The sequence below is a fragment of the Pavona decussata genome, unplaced genomic scaffold, assembly GCF_977016875.1.
Source record: "Pavona decussata unplaced genomic scaffold, jaPavDecu1.1 SCAFFOLD_51, whole genome shotgun sequence".
Lineage (NCBI taxonomy): Eukaryota > Metazoa > Cnidaria > Anthozoa > Scleractinia > Agariciidae > Pavona > Pavona decussata.
In genome coordinates, this window is record NW_028145473.1 from 2,725,477 (window position 1) to 2,742,500 (window position 17,024).

At 38.5% G+C, this 17,024-nt stretch overlaps 2 protein-coding genes across 2 annotated transcripts in view; one reads left to right on the forward strand and one right to left on the reverse strand.

Moving 5' to 3' along the window:
- LOC146481062 (uncharacterized) overlaps positions 1–2,207 on the forward strand; it is a 67,328-nt gene extending 65,121 nt beyond the window's left edge. The window contains exon 13 of the mRNA XM_085108763.1: positions 601–2,207. Coding sequence (XP_084964889.1) covers positions 601–617 — 17 coding nt within the window. The 3' untranslated portion in view covers positions 618–2,207. The remainder of the gene's footprint in view (positions 1–600) is intronic.
- Positions 2,208–12,588: 10,381 nt separating this feature from the next.
- The window catches only part of LOC146481065 (phospholipid-transporting ATPase ABCA3-like), a 112,298-nt gene continuing 107,862 nt past the window's right edge, over positions 12,589–17,024 (reverse strand). The window contains exons 41-44 of the mRNA XM_085108728.1: positions 16,160–16,251; positions 15,124–15,299; positions 14,307–14,432; positions 12,589–13,694 (exon numbers count right to left, since the gene is read on the reverse strand). Of these exons, the coding sequence (XP_084964854.1) occupies positions 13,608–13,694; positions 14,307–14,432; positions 15,124–15,299; positions 16,160–16,251 (481 nt within the window). The 3' untranslated portion in view covers positions 12,589–13,607. The remainder of the gene's footprint in view (positions 13,695–14,306; positions 14,433–15,123; positions 15,300–16,159; positions 16,252–17,024) is intronic.

The following is a 17,024-nucleotide window of genomic DNA, read 5'->3' on the forward strand; positions in this document are numbered from 1 at the left end:
CTTGTGTATGCGTCATGAATTTTTTTTTATTACGTTCTCTGCAAAACTAAATTCCTAGGCCGAAAGCTGCCCACCAATATTCATTCATTGATGATATTTGAATCAAGGGAATTGTATAAAAAATGGTTCTGTTTCGTTAACACTAACCCTGCTAGAGCATAGAATATAGTATTAGTTTTATTTGGCCGAGGACGGCTAGGATGGAAGTGGATTGTAACAAGTTCTTCCTGTGTATTTTTTAGAAGTCGCTAAAAAGTGATTATAGGTAATAAGTTGTTCTCCTTGTAGAAATCCCTCAATATTCTCCTCCCGATGCTCTAAGAGCATTTTCATTTTAGCAAAAAAGGTCCTTGTCAAATATTTGAGAAGTTTAGACCCAAATACTGCAAAATCGTAGTGACGGTGTCCGTTTAAAGTGGATTTTGTGTATTTCTTTTGGCATTACTTTGTAATCGGTTTATGTCTCTGTGCTATATTCTATCCTGTATATGGTTTTGTTTTCTTTGCTCACATTTTTAGTTTTTATTGAAAGGGTTTGCACCTTGAACCTTTTCAATTTTAGTTGACACCCAAGTAATTGCCCATTTGTGCTTCTTCCAGAAGGCAAGAACACATAATAAACCAGTTGTGTTTCCCACGGATATGACAAGTTTGGCGTCCTCAAGAACACAAAGAGTTGACAGGTCATCTTCAAGTTGTGCTTGATAGACTGATAACCATGGCGCTTGCTGCACTCATCAGTTACGAAAATAACTCAAATTATAAGGAAACCGCTATACGCTGTTCAACTTCGCATGTGCCTAATGCAAATTAGCAAAACAATAGCTTTTGTTCGGCACACGTAAAGTTCTACGTTTGAACCGAGCCAAAGTTTGGATTAATCATAGATATGAACAAACTGGACTTTATAGGCGATTGAAGTAGCCAAATTACCAGTAAAGGTCACTTAGATTAGATACTAATTCCAAGAATGAGGATCTTCGAGGTGGCTTTTCTGATTCTCGAAAACGTTTAATCGGTCAATGACTGATTACTATCAGTTGCCATAGTGAGTGAAATAGTTATCAGAGAATGCAACAGTACAGTATTTCCCTACGAGTAGCACGGCTCAATAATTAGATGTAGTTTTATGTTTATTCAAATTAGGTTTATTCTTATCCAATTCCTATTTTTATGTTCCTGATAGATAATCTCTATGCACACTTTTATGTGGATTGTATATAGGAGGTCTAAGGCCTTAGTTCAGCCGAAGGTTGTCGTGTGTGCCAAAAAAACACATCCAAGCCGGATCAAATTGAATTAGAAGAACACAGACAAGGAGATAAGATTTCCTAGCAACGTTTCAATAATGGACCAATAATTATAACACTTACCTTTTTAGCATCCTACACGATATCCTTGCCTCGTTTATGCTTAGCTGAATTTCGAAAAAATGCTGGCAGACTTTCGGTGTCTTTTTAGGTAGCTGATCAATTCGAAACTTCAACATCCTTTTCTCAGCCAATTGAACTTTTATAAATTTGCTTTGTCAAATTTCCGCCACATTAGGCCAAAAATTAGTTTCCAATACCCTACCCAAGTGCTTTGGTTGACGGTGAAATGCTCTTCCCCAAGACCTGTTATTCAAGGTATAAAATCTAAATCTTCAAATCATTACACTCATGCCACAAAGTTTTTGAAATCCTATTTTTTGTGCCCCATCGTTCAATATATTGTAATTTTCTCTTAATTAAACTACCACGTGTATACACCGAATTCATTAAATCGGTCGCCGCAAGACAATTGACACGCGAGGAATTGTCGGCTTGAGGACAGGAGACGACAGGCGATCACGCTTGATAAAATTTGTGCAAGCTTCCTCCCTTCTCTTAGAAAGGGCAGTGATACCACATTGAATTACGGCATCGTCATAGTGACAGTTCGGCAGAATGATGCGTAGGGCCCTGTTTTTGTACAGATTCTATAGCGTCATCTAAGTATTTTGGTAGGGCTGCCTAAACAGGGCAGGCATATTCTAGTACAGATCGTACAATGCTACAGTACGCTTGCACTAGCTGCATGATAGTGAGGCCACTCTTCTTAAGCGCGCGCAGTGCGTACAAACGCTTGTTGGCCTTTTTGACTCTATGCTCTATGTGTACGTTCCATGAAAGATCTTCAGAGATATAGACACCTAAGAGCTTATAGGTCACAACCCTTTAGATGACAGAACCCCTAACGGTAAGGGGGCTAGGGGGTAATGGGCTTTACTGCATAAGGTTAATGATCATTTCTTTGCAATTTCTTAGAATTAGGTTTCATGCCTCTTAAGTAAGCATATGTAAAGACATCAGAGATTCGGCAGAAAAAAGTTCAAGTATTTTGGCTATCGGAGAGGTTCGCTTACTTTACTATCCCAAAGAAAAATAAAGAGACAGTTCGTAGTCTACGTATTACTGTCTTTAAATGTGACCTCGGAGCTAAAAATATTTTCTCGACCCAGGTGCTCGTATTTATTTTCTCCTCATTTTGCTGTATGATTGTTCGTAGCTGACAAGGATAACCCATTGACTCCACAAACGAGGAGTATTTCTTTCTTCAATTCTGGAGGCAATATACCCCACGGGAAGAGTAGGATTTAATTTCTACCTTTTCCTGTGGTGTTTAAGATGTAAACAATGCTTAAGTCTCAGCCAACAGTGTGTATAGTGGGGGATTGGCGTTTACGGTTGCCTTGCACCGGCTTCGGCAGAAGAGGGCGCTTGCCCGGAGTCTGACCTAAGCTGACAAGGCCCGATAACACCGAAGCCCAGTTGATATGACTATGAACACGCGTGAGGTACAGGTCATACCACGGAGCTGTACATGTGTAGTGTGATCATTTGCAATGTAAATGGTTAGCCAGAAGTCCATCATCCGGAGCATTCAACCTCCATACACATAGTCATGGACAGGCTCAAAGGTAGTTTTAGGCAAATATTAAAACACGCATGTGGTGCTCCCCCTTCCAATAACTGACAATGTAAGGTAATGTCAGTAAATGTACCAGTAAATTCCTGAAGACGGCAACGGCCGGGAAAAATAAATCGTAAAGCAGCTGCATGCGAAGGGCAGTTTGTCGGTATCCTTCCCTCCAAAATTCGGATAAAACGCGGTCAAATGTCAAAGTGAGAAATTTATTGAGTTAAAGATAAGATGTTTACTTTGGCAGCTCAAAGGTAGTATTTTTCTGTGAGTTTGCTAAAATGAAGTACGTGGGGACTGATCGGCACTGCGTCTGTGTTTACTGTCTGGATGCGTGCCATTAGGAAAACCTATTCACTAAACAGGAATAGTCATTTACTTATTTAATACTCAGAGACTCACAAAAAAATTATCAGCTTTGAACTCTCAAAGTGGACTGAAAAAAGTCTCTCTTTTGCTCGAAAATCCGCAGGGAGGAACGCAAAAGACTGACCTGAGCGAGCACGATATTCAAGTAGCCGCAATTCGCGCGCGCGCGAATACCGTGCCTCAGGCTTGAGTTAAAGAGAGACTACTTGCAGTATACCCTCAAAATACAGTAATAACATTACCTTTAAGGTGATTCCCGCAAAATAAAAGATGACATGAAATTTTCTCAAACTTTCTGTGATTGTTCACTAATGTATTATTTCAAGATGTATAAGAAAAAAGATAGGTCACCGTGTCCGCGAAAGAGCTACGATCCACTCCATTAACCCCATAATCGCTTGCTATATTTGCTTTCGAAAAATGAGTTTATTTGATCAATTATTGCTTGTCTGGTGGTAACAAAAGTTAGATAAAGCAGAACTGAGAAAAACGTTATACAGTCAACTCCATTTATTTCGGACACCCTCGGGACCGCGAGTTTGTGCCCTTAATAGCGAGAATCCGTAATAGTGGGAATTTATTTCAGTCAAACGTCTGTCCGTGCCGATCGGGGTGTCCGTAATAGCGAAGTGTGCAAAAGGCGGGAGTTGACTGTACATAGAATTATGAAGCATAATCGGCAAATTGAGATAAATTTCTTGGTAAGAAAGCACAAGATGAGGCAGTATCAACCTAAAACATTTCTTGCGTGCGATTTCTCAGTATCAATATTCTTTTGCGTCAGTCAATTCCAGCTGTATCCCCCCCCCCCCCCGGCCACTAGCGAGGCATTTTCCCACACAATTCCATCCCGGGGGTCGGGCATGAGCCTTCCATCCAAATACCCCAGGGTATTTCAGTGATTCAGAACGTGATTCAGTGATTCAGAACGTTTTTTCTTTCCGTCTAGATAAGACATAAATGCCGACACTAGACTTGCATAATGACCTATTTTTTTTATAAATCTACGGGAAGCAAGACCAAGCTAGGACTAAATCAGTTGGCCTAAATTAGCAGAAAATTTTTGTCCAGTCGTAGGGCATTTGCCAGTTTATTTTTTTAAAAAATCCTTATTCCAGGGGACCGGCGGCCCGCAGGGGTGGGGGAGGGGGGACTATTGGAATTGACTTATGAATTGACTGGTGAAAAAGCGTGTATTTCTGACGGTTGTCAATTTTTTTTTTCTGAAAACGTCAGAACAAAAAGAGAATACTATCGGTCACGCTGCCCGTTTAGGAGGAAATGCAAGGCTGATCGGACAGTTAAAAAGGGTAATTTTATTGCACAATATTTCTGTTAGACAAAATACTAATAAAAAGATGACATTTGATTGGCTGATAAACATAGAAAGCAGAAACGTGTGCATAAGGCATGATAAAAATAGAGATATAGACAGAGTTTCATCGCGTCTGTTCATCCCATAGAGTTTAAAATTTTGCCCATAGCAATTAAAAATGCTTCTTTAGCTTTACTTTTTTCTTTAACGTTTCTGCTTTTTTGGCAATAAGGTTACCCTTTTTAGCTGTCCGATCAGCCTTGCATTTGCTTTTACGTTTTATTCAGTGTTGTTAATCCTGAATGATCTACACAAAGATGCTTCACTTAGCTGCTCTTTGTACAAGCAATTATTACTCTTGAGTAACGCATGGGCATAAACAGTTATTACTCTTGAGTTACTCGTAAGCATGAGCAGTTATTACTCTTGCGTTACTCGTAAGCATGAACAGTATTACTCTTGAGAAAGCATGGGCATAGGCAGTTATTACTCTTGAGAAAGCATGGGCATGAGCAGTTATTACTCTTGAGAAAGAATGGGCATGAGCAGTTATTACTCTTCAGAATGCATAAGCTAAGCAGTTATTACTCTTGAAAAAGCATGGGCATGAGCAGTTATTACTCTTGAGGTTCTTGTGAGCATGAGCAGTTATTACTCTTAGGTAACTCATAGGCTTAAGCAGTTATTACTCTTGAGTAACGCATGAGCATGAGCAGTAAATACTTTTGAGTAACTCGAGGCATTACCAGTTATTACTCTTGAGTTACTCTTGACCATGAGCACTGAGTTATTACTCTTGAGTAACGCATTAGCATGAGTAGTTATTGCTTTTGAGCAATTCATAAGCCTGGACCAGTTATTAATCTTTAGTTACTCATGAGCATGAAGAGTTATTAATTTTGAATAACTTATAAGTATGAGCCGACATTACTCTTGAGCAATGCATAAGGATCAGCAGTTATTACTCTTAAGTAACGCATTAGCAAGAGGAGTTATTAAAAGTAACTCGTCACCTTAAGCATAAAAAGTTATTACTCTTGAGTAACGCATTAGCATAAGCAGTTATTTTATTAACTCTTGAAAAGTTCATGAGCATGTGCAGTTATTACTCTTGAGTAACGCATTACAAAGAGCAGTTATTACTCTTCAGTTACTCGTGAGAATGAGCAGTTATTACTCTTGAGTAACGCATTGGCATGAGCAGTTATTACTCTTGAGTAACACATTAGCATCAGCAGTTATTACTCCTGAGTTTCTTATGAGCATGATCAGTTATTACTCTTGTGTTACTCATGAGCATGATCAGTTACTACTGTCGAGTTATTCGTGAGCATGAGCAGTGATTACTCTTGAGTAAAGCATGAGCATAAGCAATTATTACTTTTGTGTTACTCGTGAGCATAAGCAGTTATTACTTTTGAGTTACTCATGAGCATGAGCAGTTACTACTCTCGAGTTATTCGTGAGCATGAGCAGTGATTACTCTTGAGTAAAGCATGAGCATAAGCAGTTATTACTCTTGAGTAACTCATGAGCATGAGCAGTCATTACTCTTGAGTTACTCATGAGCATGAGCAGTCATTACTCTTGAGTTACTCATGACCATGAGCAGTTATTACTCTTGAGTAAAGCATGAGCATAAGCAGTTATTACTCTTGAGTAACTCATGAGCATGAGCAGTCATTACTCTTGAGTTACTCGTGACCATGAGCAGTTATTACTCTTAAGTAACTCATGAGCATCAGCAGTTATTACTCTTGAGTTACTCATGAGCATGAGGAGTTATTACTCTTGAGTTACGCATGACCATGAGCAGTTATTACTCTTGAGTTACTCATGAGCATGAGGAGTTATTACTCTTGAGTAACGCATGACCATGAGCAGTTATTACTCTTGAGTAACACATGAGCATAAGCAGTTATTACTCTTGAGTTACTCATGAGCATGAGGAGTTATCTTGCATTGCAAGTTGAGATTGTTTGTTGCCCGTATTACCAGAAAGTAGGCGCTGTCTCCATTCTTTACAACATAAAAGTTTGTTGCGCCTGGAGTTGGTAATACGGGAAACAAGCAATCGCAACTTACAATGCAACATTGCTGCACGACAAGTTGCAAGAAAATGTTGACCGTATTACTTGGCTTTACGCTTACCCTACCCTAACCGGAACCTGGGTTGGGGAGGCGGGATTCATAAGAAAGGGGACTGAATGGAACAAATGCGCTTTTTTAAAGTTCCCTACTTAAAAGGATTTAACCACAGTCACCTATTGATAACGAATTCTTCAACTGGCCGAACACAGATGAACCTCGATTATGAACTGGTCAATTGGATCAGATAAGCACTCATTACAACACATAAATAACTATTTATTTTTCATAGTCCAATAGACCCAGGTAGACATTCATTCTACATCTATAAATAAAATATTTGTTTACAAATAGAGTTTTTACGTCCCTACCCGAAAAGTTGTGTTATTCATTTAATTAATATGAATTTTAGACAAGAATGAGTAATTATCAATTCAGGACAGGGTGAGTGGTTGGGGGCATTACTTTTTATTTATTCTTGGGCTTCGATCCAAGTTGATCTTATTTTGAGGGCTTCGATCCTCATTTGTGTAATTTAGGACTTCTATCCTCGATTTTAATTAATTCTTGGGCTTCGATCCAAGTTGATCTTAGTTTGAGGGTTTCGATCCTCATTTTTGTGTCTACGGCTTCTAGAGAAGCGTAGACACTATGTCATCGGGTTGAGTGAAAGAGTGTAAGAGTGTAAATGCCACAGGAATCCCAAATGGAATCCTATCGAAAACCGACGCTAATCCACGACTGACCGAGAATGATGTTTTCCGATGCTGATTAGCTTTTTACAAATAGTTTAAGTGATGATTTGAACCAGAATTCTGTAAATTCTGTAATTTTCATCGCAAACGTGCCCGAATTTACTGCGAGTGATCGCTTTGAACAAACACGTAGTGTCTTCAAATTTTACATGCGTGTTTGCACGCACGCACGCAAAAAAAAAAAAAAACTGAAAGTTTTTTGCCTCTAATAGCAAATGCATCGTTTATTTCAATAAAATGTTTTGTTGGAAAAGCTTTTTATTGATTTTTGTGTCTTTGTCAATTCATATATGCGTTTGAGAAGCGACAGATGCGTAATCAAGGACAATACTGATTTGCATAAGCGGGTTGAAATTTGATATGCCAAAGGTCTTCATCAACATGCCGTGAATTTTAGCAATTTTTGCGTTCAAGTGTGTTTTTCGGCAAATGATTAATAGGTAACCATATTATTCTACGTCAGAAAACATTTGTTTAGGGTAGCACTAATCTGCGGAACTGCAGACCGCGGAACCGCGGAACCTGCGGAACCCGCGGAACCTAGAGAAATAACTATTTTTTTTTTGCAACTTACATACCAGGTATAAGGTTACAGCTGATTTCATTGCTGTGTATAGACCCGGATTTTTTTTTTACATGATTCGACCAAGAGAAAATGAGATTTTCTCCTGATTCGACAGTATGATTCGACGGTCATGATTCGACCGAGAGATCGATGAACTCGCAAAATCATGAAGGTTCTGCACGAAGACTTAAGGTGGCGGGTGATTTATCACCAATATTTGTACGGGAGCTCGATAAAGGAAACAGCCAATGTTCTTTTTACGAGTACTGCATTTGTTTCAAAAATCCGTAGATTGTATCGGCAACGTGGCGAGGTGAACCGAAAGAGAAGAAAAGGAGGGCAACGATTTGTCGTGGTATAAGGGACCGATTGTTTATAACGTCCTAGGGGGGAGGGGGGTGGGTTTCTAAAAAATCGAGTGCCCCCCCCCCCCAAAAAAAAAAAATTAAAGTTTACCCCCCCCACCCCTCCCCCCCATGGTTGGCCTGGTGGTTGAATTGTTGAGAAGGTCCTGGGCACAACGTTTGGTTACATTGTATTCAATGCAAGGCTACCAAAATATGTGCGGAAGTCGCTAGCTCTCTGAATCTGAACTGGCAAGAGAAACGATTAGAAGTTAGGCGAAATTCAACTAAGGGAACGTACCTTAGACCATTTCTTCAATGTCTTGATAATAACGATGTTTTGTTATTGGTTGATCCTATTCTTCAGTCGTCAAAAAAAGGTACACAGAAGGTCAACGCAGCTCGGGGTTTGAGAGCAGTACAGGAGCATTTGATGTATGGATGTGGATATATAGATTTTGAACAAGCCTACCATCTCTATTCGTCCTTTAGTCACTTTTTTTGCCCAGATAAACAAGCCTTCAGAGATAAACTGCTTGATGGAATACACGATTTGCCTCTCCATTTTATTACTCAACCTATTACGTGCAAGATCTTTGTCGTTCTGAAGAATAGTAGCGATATGGAGAAGTTTCTAGTAGATTTTACCAACTCTATTATTGATGACAAGAATAATTGCTAAATGCATTTAGTTGGTACCTTTTGTATGTCTTAAAATTTTATCCCCCTCACTTTTCGTACAAGGTAAAAAATTACCCCCCCAAAAGAGCTCGTTTAAAAAAATTACCCCCCCCCCCCTCAAAAACCATCGCCCCCCGGGTCCCTGTAACGGCGTGAAACCAGTCTTGGTATTCATCTATATCAGTTCCGGCTTGTTCCAATACCACACAAAGAAACGTTTTATTATTCAAGAAACCAAACATAAACAAAACAAACACGAGCTTACAAGACGAGATTCTTTGCAGTCCTTTTCTTCTCTTTCGGTTCACCTCGCCACGTTGCCGATACAATCTACCGATTTTTGAAACAAATCATGAAGAACATTGGCTGTTTCCTTGATCGAGCTCCCGTACAAATATTGGTGATAAATCACCCGCCACCTCAAGTCTTCGTGCAGAACCTTCATGATTTTGCGAGTTCATCGATGAGCTTGGTAATCTCTCGGTCGAATCATGACCGTCGAATCATACTGTCGAATCAGGAGAAAATCTCATTTTCTCTTTGTCGAATCATGTAAAAAAAAAAAAAAAAAAAAAAAAAAAAATCCGGGTCTATACACAGCAATGAAATCAGCTGTAACCTTATACCTGGTATGTAAGTTGCAAAAAAAAAAATTGTTATTTCTCTAGGTTCCGCAGGTTCCGCGGTTCCGCGGTCTGCAGTTCCGCATATTAGTGCTACCCATTTGTTTAATCATTCCAGTTTAATATGCAGTTAATTTTGGAAGCCAACGATATTTATTTATCTACTGCGCATTTTAAGCTGCTCTAGGAAAAAGTTAATTTATGCGAAAACTATGGAAACACGACAGGAGTCAAAGGGTTAAAGAATGATACTTGCATTCATAAGTTCAGTATAGATTAATTAATAGTTTCTGTTGCATTTTATGCCTACGTTTCAGATTAGAACTTTGCTTTCAGTACTTTATGTTTAGAACTTTGCTGCATTGCTTTTAGTACAAAGTTGTGGTTCACGTTGTAAGATTAAATTTAACAAATCGACGGCAGTTTTCTATGGTCTATACTCTTATAGACCACAAAATGACGTCAAAAAATGTTCAAAACTCAAGTGGAACCACGAGCCGCAGGCGAGTGGTTTCACTGCCAAGTTTTGGACATTTTATGGCGTCATTTTATGGTCTATAAGAGTATAGACCATAGAAAACTGCCGTCGATTTGTTTGTTACAATAACATGGAGAAAGCGCGCGCGTTACATTTGACGTCATTTTTATTGTCTGTACTCTTATAGACAATAGCTACGAGCCAATCAGCGTGCGAGAATTTGGACAGTTATTGTAAAAAATATATTGTTTATGTTAGAATAAAGTTACAGTTCTCTTCATACAAAATGTTTGTGGTAAACGATACCAGCTTAATCTCTTCTCACCAGTATTCTGTGCAACATTTTACAACCATTTTTTTTTATCTCTATCCTATTTCCACTCCTCCCTCTTCGTTTTCATTTCAGTCTTATTTCCCTTTTCTTCAATTCTTTTATATCATATTTCTATACCAGTACTGCAGTAGACACATGCAGTCTGAGATTGCCTATTTTTATTTCTTCTTGGGCTTCGATCCAAGTTGATCTTATTTTGAGGGCATCGATCCTCACTTTTTATTTTTACTTGGGCTTCGATCCAAGTTTATATTATGGTGAGGGCTTCGATCCTCGTTTGTGTGTTTGAGGACTTCGATCCTCAATTTTTATTAATTCTTGGGTTTCCATCCAAGTTGATCTTAGTTTGAGGGCTTCGATCCTCACTAACTTCGATCGATCAGCTAACTCAGCTTGTTGATTCAAACAAACATGTTGTGGCACTCAAATTGTCTTTTCGTAATTACAAACACAGCTACAATCGTCCTACCTTTTCTTTGACAATTTCTTGTTAAGCGAATTTTTGTCCGGTTAATATAATGTTGGAGTACTTGAGCATAAGAGGTCATCAGCCTGGGCTACTATTTATTTCTACTAGGAGTCAAGCAGTTTCCAGGGAAATGTTTGTTAATTTCCTTTCTAGAGCCCTTGTTCATTGTAATTTAGACCCTTCTAGGTATAAGGGCCACAGTTTTAGAATTGGTACCGCTTCTCATGCAGCCAAAGAGGGCTTCACTGAGGCACGAATCAGTGGATGGGTCAGTGGAAGTCAACAGCATTTCTTAAGTACATTCGTATTGCCAACTTTCCCAACAAGGTAATATCTAGCTGTATTTAAGCTGTATATTCTTTATACCTTAATTTGATTCAAGAGGGGGTATTAGTGTATGTCTTGCAGGGGCAGCATACATTAGTACCCTTACGTTACTTATGTATTCAATTCAACATTGTATAATATTTTCCTTGACCAGCATTGTTGCTTAAAAGGTTGCAAATTGTCTTGCAGGAGCAGCAGTTTCAACCCCTTTTTAAGTTAGAGGTAACTTGTATATGTCTTTCGTGGGCAGCATACATGTACATTGGCACTAAATCATGTTATTGAGTTGACCAGCAGTATTTCTATAAAGATGTTTTTTGTTTTTTTTGAATTGTCTTGCAGGGGCAGCAGTTATTAATCCCTCATTTCTTTTATGGCTTACTTGTGTATGTCTTGCAGGGGCAGCATGCATTAGTACTCTCAGGTTATTAATTTTCCATGTTAAACATATTAATGTACAGAACTTTTCTTGACCAGCAATATTTTTATAGAGGTTTCAAGTTATCTTCGTGAGCAGCAGTTTCAATCCCTTATTTAATTTAGCAGTTACTTGTGTATGTCTTGCAGGGGCAGCATAAAATGAGTATCTAAAACATAAAACATAAAACACTTCTACAAGATGGAACCTTTTTTTACACAAACTACGAAACAAGACGGACATCTTATGATTATGAAAAGTTCACTTAGTCTCCGCGAGACCAACAATCACGCAATTTTACCTCTATAAACTAAAATTCTAGCACATTTTAAAAAGGTAAAAAAAAAAAAGCTTTAAGCCTTACTTACCCTTCGAGAATACAGAACTCCATTATGGACAGTTCATTTAAAGTTCGATCTACGAGCGTTGTATAACGTGAATGGGCCCTTTGCAGCTAACGGTCAAGCTACGCACTAGGATATCCAAAACAAAGCGATTTCATTCAGTCAACTTTTAATTTTCTTTGTTTTGGATATCCCAGTGCGTCGCTTGCGTCCCATGCAGTATGGTGGATTTCGTACTATGTGACCGTTAGCAAAGGGCCCTTCTTTTTGCCGATTGGCTACGCTACCCACAAGCTTTTTAAACAATAGCGTTGCTATCGAAGGACTATCGGCGAATAATTCTTCCACGGTAACTAGGCCGACAAGCAATGTATTGAGGCTTAAATGCTATTTTAAAGAACATCAATTTCCAAGGGGTAACTATCAGACCGACAGCCCATGACAGAAACACTCACTTCTCTCGACTTGGTGTAAAACGGTGGAACGAGATGTCACGCTATATATCAGTTCTGCCTAAGAAAAAAATTCAAAAAAGGCCTTTTTCAATTGCTTTTTTATTTCTTGGAAAAAAGAAGATGATTGTACTCAAATACCTTTGATAATTAAAAACGTAGGACTAGCTAAATAATTGTACTTGTTAGTAAAATTTTTTTCTTCCCACTTTAAATGATCGTAATTATTCATTACGGGTTCTTCATTTAGTATTAGACTATTAATGTGGAATATCTTAAATCTGTACTCGTATGTAAAGCTTAATGTCTTAGTAGTTTGTATTTATCATTTATTGTTTTCAACTTAAAAAACATTTTAAATCTGTATAAACTATGTAAAGCGTAGTTTGAATACGTCATTTTTCTTGTGTTCGTCTTGCCCCACCTCGATTAGTTGTAGCTATTTGCGGGGCAAGCAAACCACTACTTATGATATATTTTTAAAATAAACATTGATTAATTGATTAATTGATTAATTGTCACTTCTTTTACTGTTCACTACTAAATTTCCCTTCGGAAAAAACGTCCAAATTTGACATTAAAGGCGAAAGGTTGAAATAAAGAAGACAAATGAACATTCAAGATCAAGATATTATGGAAGCGACCTGGCAATAAACTTGGAAACTAAATGCGAAATTTTTGACGGACGAAGGCAATCCAGTCTGGGCATTATCGCGCCGGATGACCGCCTATCACCATCACATCACATCACATTACGTGATCAATTTAAACTAATCAGACTGGAAGAAAAATTACTCGTGAAAACAACCTGTGATAGGTTGTCACTAGAAAACAAAAGACACTGTATTGATGGGTTGTTTGCAAGGCGGGGATATGCTAATATTAGTTTAAACGGTTGTTTATCTTCAAACAGTTTCTGACTACGGTGTGTAATGGAGTCTTTAAACGGTAACGTTAATGTGGTGCTAAATAAAACTCTGTGAAAATTGAAATTACTTTGTGAAAAATTTAAGAAAAACAGCAATAAAATTGAAAGTTTAAATTACCATTACAGTGTCTTATACTGACAACCTATCTTCATCACCTATCATTCATATTATTTTCATCCACAGCAGGAAAAGCACTTGCACTTTTTCTTCATCAGTGTGCGATCATCAGTGTGTTGCTCTCTAGCAAAGTTCATGAAAACCTGGAAAATGAACGAGAGGAACACTTTACATGTTTTCTTTCCTAAATCATATCGAAACATAACATCTATATCCTGCGCATTGAACTAATTTGGGGCCTAATTACAGTTAATTACAGCTAGTTAACTACACCAAAATTTTCCGAGCAAAGCCTTCATACCAAGTAAACAATACATGTTTACAAACCTTCAAACGTCAGATATCACTCATCATATGAGGCTGGCAAAGATCAAAAACTGTTGAAAACGATCGCGGGGTTGGAGAAAATTCTCTTTGTCGCCTTTCAATATCGAGCGACCTCTCTTTGGAATGAGTTGCAGCCTTCGCTCAAACTTAGCCCTCCCGTGACGGTGTTTAAGCGCTTACTTAAGCAAAAACTTCTTAATGACTGTTTTAGTTAATCCACTAGCTTTATCTTCTTTTATTATTGTCTTGTACTTAGTTATGTAATTTTAAATTGACTCTGAAAAGCCCCGTGGGGACGAGCCATTAAAGTATGTATGTATGTAAGTATGTAAATTCTTTGCCACGCTTGCCAACTAAAGGTTGTTACCTTAGGCTGGTCATATGCGTGTGAACTCGCCTTACCAAATCTAAAAATCAAACACTCTTACTTGTTCCAGTGTGGTTTGACTAATGCTGTAGTCCACAATGTTCAGGGCAGCTCTGTTTCTCTCCAGCTGACCGAAGATGTAGGACCAGCTCAAACCTTCAGTGTCTATCTGGTAATGGAGGATTCCCTAAAAGCAATCCATGTCATGATTGATTAAACCTCACCTCAAGAGTGCAAAATTAAACGAAATCCTTTACCTAAATGCTAAATCCTGCCGGGGTTGAAGTACGATATTTCTTTAAGTATTTAAGAACAAAGAACAAAAATATTAAAGTTCATCTGACAGAATTGTTTTCATTTGCTAGATCAAATCGTCATGGTGTTATCGTATGAAAGTCGAAAATATCTATCACTGTTTCTTCCTTGGGTTTCAGACGAAAAAAGGTAAAATTTCACTTCCGGTTAGGATGCAATACCGCATAAGACGGGAGACTGAGGATAGTAGGGATCTGACGTCAATACAGGATCGCGAGTTTCACGGTTTGTCTGTTCCTCAGCTGTTTTCTATGTCAAAGGAAGAAAACTGTGTGGACAAAATCATGGGTGGGAATTTGAATGCACATAACAAAACTGAGGAATAGAGAAACCGCGAAAGCAGCGATCCTGAACTGACGCCACGGCTATACCATCCCCAGTCTGCTATATTGCGCGAAATTGTATCCCACCGTAATTGAAATGTCATGCTTTTAGATATATTTTTTTAATTGCCAGGGAAATCTTTTTAGGTTTTCATAAGAGAAAACATAAGATTTGATCAAGCACAATGAAAATTTCTGTAAAATACACGTGAATTTTATTCATTTAATTAAGCCACTTACGCTGTGACTGTCCACGAGCCTCGCTCTGCCAAAGGAACTGGCAACAAACTGCATGACATTATTAACAGCGTCCATTTCTACGCGATCAGGACTGAGCTGCTGGTCAGGATTTATGGCAATAGCCTGGGGCTGACCTGGAATATGACCGGAGGAACTGGGGGAGGGAGCAGTGTTCACTAAAAAAAAAGCAACAAAAGGCATTTCGACAATCTTATCCTACTCACCAAAAATAAACATGTCATTGCAGGAAATAAACGTAACTTAATTTCACAGCGAACATGAGACAAAATTACTTCAAAACAAAACAAAAAAACGAAAAAACAAAAAAAAAAAAAGAAAAAAAGAAAGAAAGAAAACGCACAAAAGGAGGTGAAAATTCCAAAAACAACCCTAACGCCGAGGAATTGTATCCTGTTGAGGAAGAGTACCATACAATTCCAAAGAAAACCAGAACCAAATGCTGAGAAAGATACTTCACAGAATGAGAATTAAGTTGCAGTACGTCTAGTTACAAAAATGAGGCGCCAGACTAGTGAAGACTTCACTGTCAGGCTTATCTTAAGGAACACAGTCGTTTGTGAGTTACGGACGGCTGGCAGAAGTTCAATGTTACCTTTGTTAGCTGGTTTTAGCTTCTCACCAAGAAAAGGAAGGTCCCTGTTTTGGTGTCCGGTTACCATTACCAATATGAAGAGAAACATTCACCTCCTGTTGCCAGGAATTCTGCGCTCAAGACCCTTTACGATCTCGCTTTGGCATTGTCCGAAGTGCAGGAGTTTGTTGTTCTTTACAACCCGCAGGCAAACCACGACTACATTACTTTCTCGCTTCCCGTTAACATTGTTTTCGTCGTGCATGGCTTTGAAAACTAATAGCACATTGCATGCCGCCTGGTTTTTAAACCCGCAATCCTTTTTGCTTTTCATTTCTTCATTAGTTCTAAGCCTCGTCAAGAATGTTGGTGATTAGGTTAGGAGAGATTCACAGTGCAGTGAGTTAACGTAGCTTATATAGAACACGCATATTCAGGCATCACCTTCAGAAACAGCAGAGTCCGCAGGATTGATGGGCAAAGCTGCAGGTTGGCTGGTACCAACCTTTACCATCAGTGTGTAGCCGGTTCCAAATCTGTCAAACAATACGATGAAATCTCAATGTGTATGTGCTTTTTGTTAAGCTTACCTATACCTTCAGAGGTGTCTCGCGTCCAAGCGATGTTGTGCGTCCAGTTTAAACTGTAGATACCTAAACCCCTAAATCAAATTAAAGCTTATAGAGCTGGCTATCAAACTATACCAGGAATTTTGAAACAAAATGAATTGTCGAATTTTTCACGACCTCTAAATGTGAGCGTCCGAATCACCTTTTTAAAGCTACAAGTCAAAGCGAATTTTTTTTTTCGCTAATTTAATTTGCTCCTCAGTTTCCGGACCCAAAGCGCTAAACAAAATTGCGTCTGCGTTTTGCCATATTCAATCGCAATGAAAAGTTATAGAATATTTTCGAAATAGGATGAAAAAAATGTGGAGTGATCGTTCAAAAATCGCTCTCGGAGAAAAAATATTTGGAAAGAAAAAATTCGCAGACAACTTTTTGTTGTTTATATGTTTAAACTAGCTACTGTCCAAATTTGAAGGCAAACGAACAAATTCCCTTTGAGTTTTAGCTCATTGAAGTGGCTCCTCCAAGTGAAAAAAATTGATTCGAGAAAACAGCGCTAAAAATTCGGCAATTCAGTTTATTTCAAAATTCTTGGTTTAGTTTGATAGCCAGCTCTATAAGCTTTAATTTGATATAAGGGTGTAGGTATCTACAGTTTAAACCGGAAGCGCTACATCGCTTGGACGCGAGACACCTCTGAAGACACCTCTGAAGGTATAAGGTAACCTTAAGAGCCGTCC